The sequence below is a fragment of the Monodelphis domestica genome, chromosome 1 (genome assembly GCF_027887165.1).
Source record: "Monodelphis domestica isolate mMonDom1 chromosome 1, mMonDom1.pri, whole genome shotgun sequence".
NCBI lineage: Eukaryota > Metazoa > Chordata > Mammalia > Didelphimorphia > Didelphidae > Monodelphis > Monodelphis domestica.
Genome location: NC_077227.1, coordinates 152,413,160 through 152,429,483, shown reverse-complemented (window position 1 = coordinate 152,429,483; position 16,324 = coordinate 152,413,160). Strand labels below are relative to the sequence as shown.

General features: G+C 39.5%; 1 protein-coding gene across 15 annotated transcripts in view; it reads right to left on the bottom strand.

Annotated features, from left to right (window-relative positions):
* Window positions 1–16,324, bottom strand: part of TLN2 (talin 2) — a 596,702-nt gene that overhangs the window by 54,430 nt on the left and 525,948 nt on the right. For all 15 annotated transcript variants that reach the window (XM_056808077.1, XM_056808019.1, XM_056808054.1 and 12 more), the window contains 5 exons: window positions 10,334–10,500; window positions 8,734–8,917; window positions 6,389–6,514; window positions 2,831–2,947; window positions 620–805 (listed from right to left, as the gene is read on the bottom strand). In XM_056808077.1, the coding sequence (XP_056664055.1) occupies window positions 620–805; window positions 2,831–2,947; window positions 6,389–6,514; window positions 8,734–8,917; window positions 10,334–10,500 (780 nt within the window). The remainder of the gene's footprint in view (window positions 1–619; window positions 806–2,830; window positions 2,948–6,388; window positions 6,515–8,733; window positions 8,918–10,333; window positions 10,501–16,324) is intronic.

Genomic DNA, 16,324 nt, shown 5'->3' with positions numbered 1-16,324 from the left:
TAATTTTCTTTGACTCACATAGTGGAGCAAGAATCTAATTTTTGCAAACAATCTGCTGTGACTAGTAGGTTACCTGGCATAGGTTCAACCCTGTGCCACAAATTACTTTCCATTCATCCAAATCACTCCCTCTTAGAGTTATCATGAGACCATTCCTTTAGGAAAGAGCTTCCGCACCAACATGATAAGGAGAGTTACCAAATAATTTGTAAGTTTGGAAACCTGGTCCTAAAGACAGTTAAAGCCCATCTACTACATTTTTCAAGGTTTCTTCAGCCTGGCTCTTTTGAACATGAGATATTTCCTTCTCAATTAATAAAGAATGGAAAATAAGGAGAGTGGGAGAATTAAGTTGGTAGGACAGCAATATACCCACACTCAAGTACAAAACTACTGCAAAGTAACCAGGAGAATTTTTTCCACATGTGGACAAATAAGCCTTCAGTTCTGGTGTATGCCACTGTACACCTGAAGTTCAAGGTTTAAGGACTGCAAACCTCCCCCCCTTCCCCCAACTCCACACTCTGCAATCTAAACTAAACATCCCAGACACAAGTGAAAATTGCCTATTTATAAAAAATCCCTGCCACGGTAGAAGCAAGGTGAAGTAGATCTTTACCTTACAAGCTGTTAACATGTCAGACACTGCTTTTCGGCTCAGATTTGCAGTAGCAATCACATCTTCCTGTCTACACGAGTTTCCAGCTGCCACAGCTTTGGCAGTTGCCATAGTGATGCCTTTCGTCATCCTTATCGATTCTTCAGGTGATGATGTCTTTTCTGGTATTTCCTTTGACTGAAATACCTGGAAGGTAAGAGGAGAAAGGGGAAAAAAAACCCAACCCACAACTTATTTCTCTTTGCCAGGCTACCGCCCGGTGCTTCAAAACAGATGCAGCAATTGGAAGCAACCTTCAAATGGCAGGAAATTAGAAATTTAATTTGAGTACAGTAATATCATTCTTGCTTGTCAAGACTCTAACACCTACACAGGGAACAAGCTGTGGAAAGCATGCGTAAAATGTTAACCCATTCGGCTGCAAGAAATGATACCCAATATTTGTAATTTAAACTGTCGTGGGAAGGTAATTGCTTTGATTCTCCATCGTTTTCTTTCATCCATCCTGGTGACCTGGCAGTCCAAAAGACTATGCAGTTCTGAGATTTGTTTGTTGATTGAAGGGCAGGACTAACCTGAATGCATCTCAGAGGACTCCTGTATCTCTCTCTAAAGGGGTGTGGGGTTGGGGGAAATGAGGCATTGAGCTCACTCTATTCTTAGCCTCTCTTACAAATATAACTGCATAATTGTGCAGAGGAGCTCATGTCGAGTGAGCTATGGTGACACTGTGAATTATTTAACAACACATACATCTTTAGAGATGCTGAAATAAATTAACCATGGTAAATGTATATCCTACTTTAAAGCTGCATCAATCAATCATATTGGAGACTATTGGGGGGTGGTGCCTGTTTTTGGTTTATATTCTCCTGTTTTTTTTTTCTTTTTCTGATGTTGATTATTGATGCCATTCTCTCTGTATTGGACATCAGTTCCCCAAGCAAGGATCAGTAACGAGAGTAGTTAGTTCCCTGATCCCAGATTTGTTGTTTTGTCATCTGACTTTTGGGATCTCATTGGGGATTTTCTTGGTAAAGACTCTGGAGTGGTTTGCCATTTCCTTCTCCAGAGGAGGAAACTGAGATAAAAACAGGGTTGAGAGATCTGTCCAGAGTCACACAGCTATTAAATGTCTGAGGCTGGGTTTGAATGCAGGTACTTCTGACTCCAAGTCCAATACTTTTTCCACTCTGCCACCTAGACACCTTAGCCCCAGAGGAGTACATGTTTATCTCAGGATCTTAAAGAAGTCATTTTCTAGAGGGTTCTCTTTAGGTGAGCAGAGGAAGAGACCATCAGTTCCATAGAGGCATGTCTAATTCAAGAAGCATTATTTCAGTGATGAGGGGTGAGGGGGAGAGAAGAAAGGATGGTTTCAGGAAAACAGCATAGGACTGTGGTGGGGATGGAGGCATATTTGGGAGGTAAATTCTATACGCCGAGAGCCCTTCTATTTCAGACTTTTTGGGAAACTCTGGATAAGCACAAAGGCTCCAAAGCTAAGAGATACCGAACAGCAGCTCCTAAACAGATTGTCTGGCTGGAGGAAATGCTGTATTTTCACTTTATCTTTTCAAGTAAAAACTAAATACTAAATCAGCTAAAGTATGAACAATTAATGTAAGATTAGGCAACATGAGAGAAAGTTAGAACCTCTCAGGCAAATACTAATGCAATTTCTCTTTTCTAACACAAAGTGTGAGTTAATTCTATCACTGGTGAGTGATGAAATCATAGAAAGGGGAGGAGAGGGCTACAGTTGAATTTATGTTCAAATTCCTTTTCAAAAAAGGCTCTGATAGATTTTTGGGCCATTTCCAGCCAACTCCTCCTCTGTATAATTAGGATAAGATAATGAATGACAGAGATTGATGAAGAAAGAAAAGAGGAGGTGGAGCAGCAGACACACTTAAAAGACAGTAATGAACTAACATTGGAGAAGGAAATGGCAAACCACTCCAGTATCTTTGACAAGAAAACTCTCCGCAGGGTCATGAAGAGTGAGACATGACTGAATGACTGAACAACAACAATGAACCAACATCATCCTTTCTGCAGTGCAAGACAGAGAGAAAACATTTGAGTGTGTTTCGTGTCTGAAAGGCACCAGGGAGAGTGAGTTGGTTACAGCAGCAATTTACAGATCACAAACAGAAGGAAATAAGTTTTAAGGATAAGGCTTTAGGGGGCAATTATTTGGTTCTCTACCGTGAGCTCTTGTTTTATGTACTCAATGGTGGCTTCAAGAGCCCTCGTGCCTCTGGTAGCTTCATCCTCCACAGCTTTCACTGTCTTGAGGAGGGATGTGACATTTGTTACCATCACCTGAAAGGAAATAAGAAAAGGAGAGAAGAAAGAGTATGTAAGTCGAGGACTTTTCACCAGAGGGGTGACAGTGAGTCATAGATTTGGACAATATAAACATTTGCAATATTTCAGCATTGGCTAAAAGCTTCCACTAAGGTTTTACTTTGATATGTCAATATAATCTTCAGATTGAGACACAATAGTAACTAATCAATCAACAAGCATTTTTAAAGGGTCTACTATGTGTGTAATTTGAAATCTTTTGCCTTTGAACTACATTTCCCAGGAGACCACTAACTTCCTGTCTTTATATGCTGCGTAGACAGTGAATAAATTGGGTGGGGTTCCTGGTCTCTCTCTCTGATTCCTGTTGGTGATTGTGGTGGAGTGGGCTTTTTGAACAGGTAGATTTGCCATGGGCATGTGGTTTTATTTTGATACTTTTTAATTTTATCCCCAAATTATTATAATTTAAAAGTTGGTTATGTTTATGAATTGGAGAGACCAGTCTTCAAAGGGATCTGGGGGGGGGGGGATATGTAATTGAAAATCTTGTGCCTTTGAACTACATTTCCCAGGAGCCCACTAACTTCCTGTTGTTATATGCTGATGTAGACAGGGAATAAATTGTGTGGGGTTCCTGGTCTCTCTCTCTTTGCTTCCTGTTGGCAACTGTGGTAGAGCAGGTTGTTTGAACAGGTAGATTAGCCATGGGCACGTGATTTTATTTTGTTACTTCTAGTGATTATTAATAAAGCTTATAACATGTAATTTTTGAAATTATTGTATATTAATTTTAATTTTTACACTATGTGCCACACATTGTCTAGGCACTGTATGGTGGTAGTCAGAGTGAGAATGTGACCTATGGTCCCACAGAGAATGTAAATAAACTATCTTGAGTAGATATAAACAGCAAAAACTATCCATGGGAAAAACTTGCCCACAACCTTGAGCCATCCTGGCATGATGCCTTCTCTGTTCTGTTTCTATATAATAGCTGGCCTGACCTGGGGTTGGTGTGGGGATCCACCATGTTAATGCTGCTGGAAGAGGTGATGAGAGACTGAGCCAGGGAGGTGCCTGTGGGGACTGAGAAATTTCCTAGCTTAATGGCTCTATAGGGGGAGTGAGGAATTGAGGAAAAAGCTGTGTTTCTGAACCTGAGTGAATGGAAGGCTGGTAGCACTCTAGCTGTGATAGGGAAGTTCAGAAGAGGGGAAAGTTTGGAGAGAAAAGATGATGAATTCTGCTTTGGAGAGAATGAGTCTGAAATGCCTTTGGAATATCTAGTAGGAACTGTTTCACAGATGGTGGGTGAACTCAGGAGAAAAAAGCAGGGCTAGCTATGGAGACTTAGGAGTGACCTGCAAAGAGATGACAACTGAATCCTTGTGGGGCAAGGGAGTGTGATAAAAGTGCCAATTGGCTAGTACCCAGAGAAAAAAGAAAAGGGTCAGAGCCTTGGGTACTTTGTAAACAAAACAAAAACAACAAGAGAAAATACTCCCAACCCACTGCTTTTACATTTTAAAAAATGGACAAATGCATCTCATTCACTCATTCATTCCTTATCTTCTCATTCTACTATTAGAAATATGAATTCCCCCCTCCTTTTTTTAACTCAGCCAATCAACAAGCATTTATTACATATTTGTTATATGTCAAGCACTCTACAGGGTGCTGGGGATACAAGAAGCAGTGGCTACCTTCAAGGAGCCTGTATTCTAATAGAGGGATATAACATGTTCAGAGATAAAGAACTAGAGAATATAAACAAAATAAGTACACTGTAAAATGAAGTAAATGGAGGAGAAACAACTGCTGGATAAATCAGGAAAAGCCTTTTGTGGGAGGTGGTACTTGACCTGAGCTTTGAAGGGAGCTGGGGATGGATGAGCTAAGAAGTGGGGGCGAGAAGGGAGAGCATTCCAGGCATGGAAGATAAAAAAGTCATGGAGGTCAAAGATGGAATGTCACATTTGGGAACAGCAAGTAGGAGTTGGGTAAAAGCCTTACACAAATCTGACAAATTTCATATCAAGGAGTAATAAAGCAAAAGACGGACAGGATGCAAATTGGTACATCAATTTAGCTTAATAAGGGAATATACAACCCATGCATAAAAGTTAACTAACATGGATTCTTGTAAAGTTTCCATGTAAGAAAATGACAAATGTTGGAGGATCTGTGAGAAATAGCAACATTATAAAAATAGATAACTTTTTATCTAGATAAAAGCTCTAAAAAAATCTAAAATGTATAAGTTTTCTATATATGTAATACGTAATGTATATGTTATATAAATTAGATAAAATTTTATCTAAAAAATAAACAGATAGATCAACTTAAGAACCCTGACTAGTTCAGTGATTAGTCATGACTTTAGAGGACCAATCACAAAGAATGCTTCTCCCTTCCTGACAGAGAAGTAATGGTCTAGATAAGTGGAATGAGACACACATTTTTTTTTCAGCATGTAGTTGGCACTTTTATTTTTTTTATTGTTTTATTATTTTATTTTATTTTTTTATTATTTTAGAGACAGACATTTTTGAACATGGTCAATATAGGAATTAATTTTGCTTGATTATGCATAAATTCATTGTAAGAATTTTGTTTTTCTTTTATTTGTGGGGGATGGGGAAGGAGTAGAGTAGAGGAGCTGGGAGGGAGAGAAAAAAATGCTTGCTATTTGGAAAAAAAAAAGTTTCCCGTAGAAGAAAAACATATGATCAATCACATGGTTCAATGGGGATTTTGATGTTAAAAGATCACTTTATAGCAAATATGAATAACATGGAAATAGGTTTTGAACAATGATACATGTATAACCCAGTGGAGTTGCTTGTCAGCTCCGGAAAGAGGGAAAGAAGAGGGGTGGGAAAAATCATGAATCAGGGAACCATGGAAAAATATTCTAAAAAATAAAAATTAAGAATTAAAAAGTTTCCATGGAACTTCCTGATAAAAATGATTACATTATTCTATGCTCTCATTTTCACTTGGCATCAAAACAAGGATTCTCAGCCTAAAAGTACAAATTCAGTGACTTGACATGCTCACTGTTCATCCTGAAGGCAGGGAAGATGTCATTGAACTTTCTTTCCTGGGCTTCTACTTGTACAATAAATGTTAGGAAAAAAAAACCCCAACTGATGCTCATCTTGGAGCTTTTTGCTGCATTAAACTTGTTCTAAGTCGGGGGCTGTGTGGACAGAGAACATACAAAGTACTGAAGAAATCACTTTTACAGTTTATATTTGTTACCGGAAAGTCCTTGTTGCTAAAGAAGCCTTGAAAATCAACAAACTGAAGGTTTTTTAACTAGGTAATAAAATCATACAACAAATAACCAGGGCACAGAGGGGAAAAAAGTGACCTCTTATACAAAAATGCCTGGATGAATAGCTATTTGAAAGACGGGTCAGGGGAAAAAAAAGGGAGCCCTTTCTCTACCTTGGCTGCACCTTTGAGTTGATACATGGATGGATCATCAGCGGGCTTGCTGGCAGCTCCTTTAGTAGCACCAATAAGATCAGAAAGGGCCTTGGCCACATCTTTGATGGCATTGATCAGCACCACCTAAAAGAAAGGAGTCACAGGAGAGAAGGAGGAAATAGGTAGACTGAACTTTCAGAGCTCTGGCTTTTGAAATGTGGAAGGGTCTTGCTTTTGGATATTGTCATGTTTTCATTGTTTTGTTTTATTTTTGTTTATTTTTTTGGTCTTTTTTGGGGATTAAACAGAATAAATTTCTAAATTTAAAAGCAAAAAAAAAACACACAAAAACAAAAAAATCATCAAACCACATCGGACTTCACCCATCGTGCCCAACAAAATGGATAGACTGATGCCACGGGGGATATCTTTTTGAAAATGAAAATGCTTTGTTGGGATCTAAGATTTCAGCGTTGGGGGGGAGGGGGACTCATCTCTGATTTTTAGCCTTTAGCGAGTTGTCTGGGGCACTAAGGTAATAGTGCCTGCCCTTCTAGGACATAGGAAGCATCTCTCAAAGGTGCAACTTGAACCCAGGTCTTCTAGACTCTAAGGACAGCCTTTTCTTTACTACTCTTCAATAAAAAAACAGCACAACTAGTGGCTTTGTTGACTTGGCTTCATCTTTTACATTCACATTCTTACAAAAGGATTGAGACACATAAGCTCAAAATACCACCCTTGCCTTCTATGATCAAATATTGGATATACACACATATTCACTAGCCTGCTCTTTCACAAAATGGATTATCTACATTTGCCTTAGTTCAACATGACCTTAACTTCTTGAATCAATGGGTCAAGTTTTTTGGTATTTCTCCCCTCCCCTCCCCCAGTCTTCCACTTCCCTTTCATAAAAGGAGCACCAAGTTGATGGAAACAAAGAAAGGGTGGTGGTAGGAGTTGTTTTTGTTTGTTTGTCCTGACTGTGTGCTAGTTCCTTACTGAGGGGTGCCATTACTGTGTGGTGGGAGGCATGAGAAGAAGTGGACTAAAGGGAATCAGCTATTTCCTGCTTCTCCTTTACTCCTGAGTGCTTTCCCGACCAACTGGTGATTAGTGATACTGGAGAGAGTTCTACACTGGCCATTTTCCATAAGAAATCAGGTCAACACCTCCTGGATCCTTCCTCCCCGCCCCCCCCCCCCCCCAATAAAATCCTTCCCCTCTGCCTTAGCATCAGTTTTAAGACAGAAGAGCAGTACGGGCTAGGTAACTGGAGTTAAGTGTCTTGCTCAATGATCCATAGCTAGGGAATATCTGAACCCAGATTTGGACCTTTGGTACTCCCCTCGCTACACTACACCACCTAACTACCCCCGGAGCATTTTCAAAAACTAGGAAGTGCACAACAAGGCAACCATGTACTCTAAGTAGCACTGAGGAACTCTGTCATCACCTTGGTTAAACCAAATCCCCACATTTCACTGTTGAAGGGCTAGCTCTACTTTTTCCAGGGTTGAAACACCAAAAAGAACTGTTGCCAATGTGTGGCTCCAATTTTAGTTATCAAGTTATAGTCTTTCAATCCTCCATGGGGTAAAAGCAGTACCACAGGAAGGGATTGTGTGAATACTTAAAATTCCACAAGGCGGCCAATTTGGATTCTGATATTATCAAAAAGAAATCCAGCAAGGGAAAAAAATTTGCAATTTAAGGAATGTTTCCTCTCAGAGCTATGCTCCATTAGAGGATGACAGAGGAGGAAGGGGGCACAGCCATTTGGGGAAAAGTTGCTAGTGTTTTATTAACCAACTGCAATCACTTATTAACGATGCAAACACCGCTACTTGTTCTTTCTTATAGGAATAAAAGGCTCTTCTCTGATACGAGCCATCCTAACTGCAGGGACAGACTTATAGAGAAAGATTTAAGTGGCTAAATCTGAAGAGTTTACCATCTGATGGGCTGGAACTAGCCAAATACACAGGAATGAGTAGTAACATTTCTTGGAGGCTTTTAAATGGTTAGCCGCTCACTGAACCTGTTTGCGTGAAATGATCGTCCTAGGGGCTGGGACAGAACCTGCAAGGTCACCGAGTTCTTTTCCCTCTCTCAAAGCCAAACATGCATGAAATCGTATACTAAAACTTTGTGTCCTGTCTTACTTTCAAAGATCTGAAGAGCAGGGTCACTTATTTTGTATAACTAAATTTTGTATAGACTAAAAATACCCACCAACTCAGGAATAGGATTACAAATTAAGAAGTGGAAGATCATCTATTATTTTATAGCTGAGGAAACTGAAGCCCATGGAGGTTAATTAAGTTCTCCTATTCAGATGCCCGCAGTGATGCTCATACCTGGGTCTCAGGGTCATCAGAACCCAGGCTGGCCGCTCCCAGCTTGACCACCTCGGCAAGTTGGGTGATGGTGGCTGCCGATGACTGGGCCGCCTGGGCCAGTTTATCTTGAGTTGAAGCAGCCCCTGATACTAGTAATTTCGTATCTTCCACCAAGGCCTTTGCTGTCTTCAAAATATTCTCCCTGGGAGCAAAAACAGGGCAGAAGAGAATAAAGAGGCGGTGAACAACTTGTTGACTGTGTGAGGCTCAGGAGAAAAGTATGGTCAAAGGTTGAGATGCCCATAAGTCAAACCACAGTACTCTCAGAGGCAAGACTTTAAGGAGGAGCACTTGGAGAATGTTGTTGTCAAAGGAGGACTCTGCGTAAAAGGATTTCCTTATTGGTGGGAGGTGGAACAGGTGGACAGAGTCTCCCACCCTCTGGAAAGGATGGAGAGGCTGTTAGTAAATGTAAAAATCTTAAGATTTTAGATTTAAACAGGTCCTTAGAGGTCATCTGTTTTAGCACCCTAATTTCACAGATGGGAAAACTGTGGCCCAAAGAGGTTATGCAATACGCCCAAGGCCATACATGGAAGTGGCAGAGCCTGGACTTGAATCCAAGTTCTCCAACCAGATCCATTTTTCTTTCCATTCAGCCATGATCCAGAGGCACTAATTCACATAGCCAAATAGGCTTAGGAATTCTACCAAAGCCAATTAGTTTGGAACTCTCTTTAGAGTCCTACATTTTCACAAATACAAGAATTATTTTTTGGACATCCTTTCTCCAACTAAGCAATGAAGCAGAAGACATTTATCTCACTGTGTGGAATCAGACAAGTGGTGCTAGAGGAGGAGTCGGGGACCCCTTCATCCCTACGGAAGGGGTGAAGATCTCTACTGAATTCTAACTTGAGATCTCTGAACCAGGTGAGCCTGAAAGGAAGAACTGTGAGGAATCCCTTCATCTTCCCATGCCCGAGGAGGCAGGAGCAGGAATGGAGGTATGGACCAGTATTTCAAGGATGCTGCTTCCAGCATCACAGAGAATTCTGACAGTTCTAATTTAAGAAGTGCCGCAGGAATGCACGGTCCTTAGCTCTAGATTCCCGACCCCAGGCAGTAAAGGAGCTTGGGTCTTGCACATCACTTCCTCAAACAAATTAAAGCCCTAAACTTTCTGGCCAATTCATTTCTGTGTTACTGCTATATACAATTGCCATGTGGTTAATAAGGGAATGAGTTACAGGAACGATTTCCTGTTTTCCAGAGTGAGAATGTCATCCTTCACCAGAGCAGGCTTTATTTGGGCTGTGAAATCGAAGGCTCAAAAAAATGATTCTACTTTTAACGCTAGTAAATAGGATTTATTTTGACTGTTTGGCTTGCTCTACTTATCTCGGTGCTTTTCCTCCTTCCTGTTCTAGTCCTCTTTCTGGATTATAATAAGGCTTTTTGCCTCTTAGGTTGCCACTCTGGAGTGAATTTGGAGTGCCTCCAAAGGCAGGCACAAGGAGCCACGGCCCTCACCTTTGGCTACCTCTGGGACGGCTGTCTCTCTCTCTCCAATTTTCTGTACCAGCCCTTTCCCCCTTTACTTTGACCAAGCCCTGACCTGTGGTCTGCAAAGGTTTCATTATTCTCGGCATTGAGCGTCCCAGCTGTTGCAAACATGATGGTTGTATCCAGATCAGCAATGATGCCCGACACAGCACTGGCTGCGGTGATGCATGCCTGAGTCCCTTTATTCCCTGCTTGGAGGGCAGACAGAACCAAAGAAACCTGGGAAGCAGAGACAAAGGAGACAAGAAAGAGGCAAAAGAAATTATCTGTAGGTGAGCATAAAAACAACTTCTGCCATCGCCAAGTATTTCTCTCTCCCAACCTCCTCTCTTCCTAACTCCTCCATAGCCAATTCAGAAAAGGAGAAAAACAAATCTCCTGTATGGTCAAGAAAGGCTAATTCTTGCTGTGGCTATGTTCAAAATGAAAAATAAAATAAAATAAAATAAAGGTCCCAATCTGCATTCTGAATCCATTGTCTTTCTACCAGGCAGTAGGCAGTTTGTTTCATCATAAACCCTCTGGAATCACATGCGGTTGGTCATTGAGAAACAGAATCTCTATGAAAAAAAAATTCTTCTCTCTTTTCTCTCTCTCAGCTACTTCCACCATTGCCAAGGGAATTGATGTGTTTTTAATCATAGGCTGGGGGCAGGGAGACACAAAGTTATGAAGAACGATAACCACTTAAAAAAAAAGACCAGAAAACATTCCCCCACAAACTTACCTGCGCATGACACAAACCCTTTGATAATGATGGATGATTTCCAATTAAAAAACAAATGACAATGGGAGGTAGTAAAGGCATTAAGGGAAAGCAGGAAGGCATATGGGAAAGATATCTGAGCTCGAAGTCAGAAAAAGTGTCCTCATGTCTCACCACTACTAACACTTGCAAGTTAATAATCTCCAAGATTCAATTTTCTCTTCCACAAAATGAGAATAAGAGTTTTTGTACTATTACCTTACAAAGTGATGAGGATCAAGGGAGACAATACATACAAAATGCTTTGTAAATCCTCATATAAATTCTAGCTATTATAAATAAGCAGTAAAAAAACCAATAGTGTATGTGAACCATATGCATAACATAATGCCATAGTCTAGTTCAGGGATTCTTTTATTTATTTACCTGTACATCTATTTATTTATTTATTTTTTATTTTTTATTTTTGTAAATTAATTTTATTAATATATTGATTATTTATCAATTAATTAAATTTATTCATTTAAAAAATTTTGAATTCTAAATTCTCTCCCTCCCTCCAGACCCCCCTCCACCTGTTAAGAGGGCAAGCAATATGACATCAATTATGCATATGAAGTCAATAGTACAGCAAATCTTAACCTGGAGTTTGTGAACTTAACATTTTTTAACTGAATTTCAATATAATTGGTTTCATTTTTAATCCTACATATTGTATCTTAGATATTTAATAACATTAACCTGAGAGGGGACTATAGGCTTCACCAGATTGTCCAAAGGTTCTATGACAAAGATAAAAAAAGAAAAAGAAAATATAAACATAAAGCGCCCCTGGTTTATTATAATAAATACACGAAAGGACAAGAACTTAACTTGAAACTGTGCAGCTGACAATAGTCACAGCATGTTCTGAGAGTAATGGCTCAACAGGCACTATAGCAATGGCCAATCCATCAGTGGGGACAATGATTGAGGATCCTCCCCATGCAGGGTCAAGAAAGAGATGCTGCATCCAGGTAGAGAGGCGTTTCCCTTTCTCATGTTTCTAACCCATATTCCCCCAGCTCCCAAGCACCTTTGTAGCCATATTAAAAAAAAAGATGAGCCAGACTGGAAGCAAAGGATTATGCCCCCAAATTTAAATATCAAGAAGCTTGGGTGGGGGGATGCTCTGTAGAATGCTCCTAGACGCCAGCTTAAGGTACAAGGGGGTGCAGAAGATGGATTCTTAGCCAGGGGGCAGCTAAGGAAGACCCTGGTGTTGGGAAAGATTGAAGGCAAAAGGAGGAGATAGCGCGGGATGAGATGGATAGATAGCATCATGGAAGCAATGAACATGAACTTGGACAGACCGCAAGAGAGAGTGGAGAACAGCAAGGCCTTGGAGTGCCGTGATCTATGGGTTAACAGAGTTGGGCACAACTGAACAACAGAAATAGTAAAATGGCAACTATGAAATGCATGCTTTGAGAATGCAATGGGAAATTTTAACAGGGTAAACTATTTCAGAAAATAATTAAAGATCATCTAAGAAAATATAAAAGCTATTCACTGTTGGATCCAATGGAATACAACTCTATGAGGACAAATATATTTTGTTTTATTTTTGTATCCCTAGTGCCTAGCACAATGCCTTGTATCTAAGAGTCACTTAATTAAAAGCCTATTGGAGTGTCTGGGGTTTACAGAATGAAAGATCCCATATGTACAAGAAAATTCATAATTGTACTGGTTTTTACAAAATCCTGACTTTCTATCCTAGTGACAACTCTGAGACAGAAGAGCAAGGACTAGGCAAACAGGTTTAAGCGGTTTGCCCAGGGTCATGGAGCTATGAAGTGTCTGAGGCCAAATTTGAACCCAGGTCCTCCCAACTCCAGGCCTGATACTCTATCCACTGAGCCACCTAGCTGTCCAATAATTGCACTAGTAGTAGAAAAAGCTGAGAACAAATTCAGTGCCCAAAGATTAAGGACGGGCTAAACAAAATGGTGGTAAAAATACCAATATTAGTAGAAGTACCCATAGGTGATACCCCTTCCCAGGGTTGTTGTAAGGATCAAATAGGATCAATTGTAAAGCACTTAGTATAGCTCCTGGAACACTGTAAGCACTATATAAATGTCAGCTATAATAACAATAATGATGATAGTTAGCAATTATGTAGACTTTTCTAGGTTTGCAAAGTTCTTTACACATTTTTATCTCATTTTATTCTCCAACAAGTCTGAGAGTTAAGTGCTATATTTATCTTCATTTTACAGATGAAAAAATTGAGACACAGAGCAGTTAATGACTTGTCCAGGCTTACAACGCTAGTAAATATCTGAGGTTAAATTTGATACATGAGTGGAATGGAATATTATTGTGCTGTCAGTGAGAAAGCAAATGAAGAACTCAGAGAAAAATGGGGAGACAGGTATGAACTGATATAACATGGGAAATAAAACAGCAGAACCAAAATACCAATGGGCTTAGTGATTCTGGAAAATGTAAACAAAGGCAACAGCAAAATTCAACAAAACTAACATCAACTGCAATGGACTGTTTTCAAATTATTAAAATTTAAAACTATTAAATTATTAAAATTAAAAAGTGCTTGTCCATATTCTTATCTTCTGTTAATAATCTGTCAATAATCAGTACACCTCAAAAATGGACATTAACACAAACTATTAGTTGCAATTGTGATGTTGCCATATATTTATATAAGTATATATATTTAATGGGAATGCCCTCTTGGAGAAGGGGTGGAGTTTGTTAGACCAAAAACCTGAAAGTTAAGGATGAAAAAGTATGTGATATAAGGAATATTCAGATCTCAATTTTGGGATATCCTTTCCATTTTAGTCACTGATCCCATTTGATCACCCTTGTTATAGTTGATCACCTTAGTTAAAGAAGAAGCCCTGCTTGGGACAGAATGTTATCTGCATGTCAATGTGGTCACAATATTGGATGCCTACTTGTTGGCATAAAGAATGTTTGCCTACTGGATTGGCTGGGGCTTACAGAAAATTCAACATACATAGAACTATTCATAATAGCACTCTTTTTTTTTTTAAACCCTTACTTTTCATAAAAAAGGGTGCAATCAGGAGCTGTGAATGGAGAAGCAGGGGTTTCCTTCCTAGAAATGAAAGCGATGTAGAGACAAAATGCATCAATAAAATAATTTTTAAAGAATAAGTAAATTAAAATAAAAAAATCAGGAGATAAAAGAAAAATTTCTTAGATGTGTGTACTAAAGTATACAGCTGTGATTTCTTTCCTCTAACAGGGCTGTTTTACATTCTGGGGCCCTGGGGTTTAAGTTCTCTTCCACGATATTTCAATTTCAAGTGGCCTCCTAGGGGGAAACTTGGCAGCTGTAAATGTAATAACAAAGGGCAACAGGAAAGTCCTGAAGGATATGGATTCATTTCCTGGTTCGAGCATGGATCCAGCAGTCTGGGTAGTTCTAGAAACAGACCTCAGGCTAGTGACTATCGTATGGGAAGCACCTTTTGCATGACTGATTCCCAATGGAAAGGTGTATTTTTCTTCTATTAAGTAACAAAATTGAAAAACAAATTTCCAAATGATATTCATTTGAGTTCACTTAAAAAAAAAAGATGCCAAGAAGAAATAAATTTACCAAAGTTCAGATCACTAATTAACCTAGTATAGGCCAATCAATACCTTTACTGTGCAACTGTGTACAAATATTATCTGTAATAGTGAGTGGTTCATAGGATCTTAGAAGTCAAGTCCAACCCCTTCATTTTGCAGCTGAGGAACCAGACACACAGAAACATTGAATGACATACATAGGGACACACTGCCAGAAGGGTCTGATGCAAGATTTGAATTAAAGTTTTCCTGACTCTAAGTTCAGAGCTCTATCTGCTATACCACCCTGCCCCTCAAGTCAACAGTAGCTCCACTGAGACTTGTTCCCTACACTTTCGAGTAAGAAGACTTTCAGCTATCAAAGATTTCAGACCTTCTCAAAATCATAGTGCTAAAAACATATGAGAAATAGATGATGAAATGACAATGCTTAGTGTGCAAATGGCTTCACTGATCTCTTGCACTCACTCAGAGGCACACCAAGGATTGGTGGTACATGGGTGAAGAACTCATTGATCTGTTACAGACTAGGGGAAAAGGAGAGTTGGATTAAATAAGAAGTAAAACTTGGCTTCAACTAGATCTTGCCATAATTGGGACATACAACTCACATGCAAAAAAAAAAAAAAAAAGAGATTCAGATTAGCTCCTCAATAAAGAAGTGGAGAAAATGCTAGTTTACTGTGGGTTATAAGAGTGGCTGGGAATAAAAGGATTATCAGAATGAAATGTTATTGATCATGGAAGGCTTTCTGGAGAAACTAGCTTTCCTTCTTTCCCTTCCTCCCTCCCTTCCTCTTTCTGTCTTTCTCTTCCTTTTTCTCTCCCACACTTTCTTTCTTTCTTTCTTTCTTTCTTTCTTTCTTTCTTTCTTTCTTTCTTTCTTTCTTTCTTTCTTTCTTTCTTTCTTTCTTTCTTTCTTTCTTTCTTTCTTTCTTTCTTTCTTTCTTTCTTTCTTTCTTTCTTTCTTTCTTCCTTCCTTCCTTCCTTCCTTCCTTCCTTCCTTCCTTCCTTCCTTCCTTCTCCTCCCTTCCTCTCTTTCTCTCTTTCTCTCTTTCTTTTCTTCCTTCATTCTCCTTGCTCTCTGTCTTAGAACTGATATGAAAGTATCAGATCCAAAACAGAAAACCTTTAAGAGCTAAGCAATTGAGGTTAAGTAATTTTCCAGGGTCACACAGAAATGTCTGAGGCCAGATTCCATTTGAATCCAGGACCTCCTGTCTCCAGGCTTGGCTCTCTATCCAATGAGCCATCTAGCTGCCCCTGGAGGAGATAAATTTCAAAGGAAGGCACTTCAGATTAACAGGAGAGTAAAAGAAGCCACTTCAAATGTGTGGAACAGCAGAGGCAAAAAGTCAGGAAATAGGAATGAACAAACTGTATCTCACAACAAAAAATCTGTTGGGACTCAGAGTTTAAGTCATATAACAGAGTGCATATGGGTATATATTTGTGTGTGTGTATGTGTGACAAAAAATGTTAAATACAGTCAAGATCGATTAGGAGGTAACCGTACTTAGAGCAAAGATGTTAGTCCCACGATCTTCAAAATTCAAAGAATCGGGAAGAGTTCAAAAGTATTGAGAAAAAAATGGTCACAAAGCCCCCACCCTCCCCTTTGGTGTCTTCAGTGCTGAAGGCATCAGGCAATTTCCAGTGTGGCTTGATGCAGAAGCCTTCTTCAGACACATAACCCCGATGAACAAAGAGACGCCTAGAAAAAGC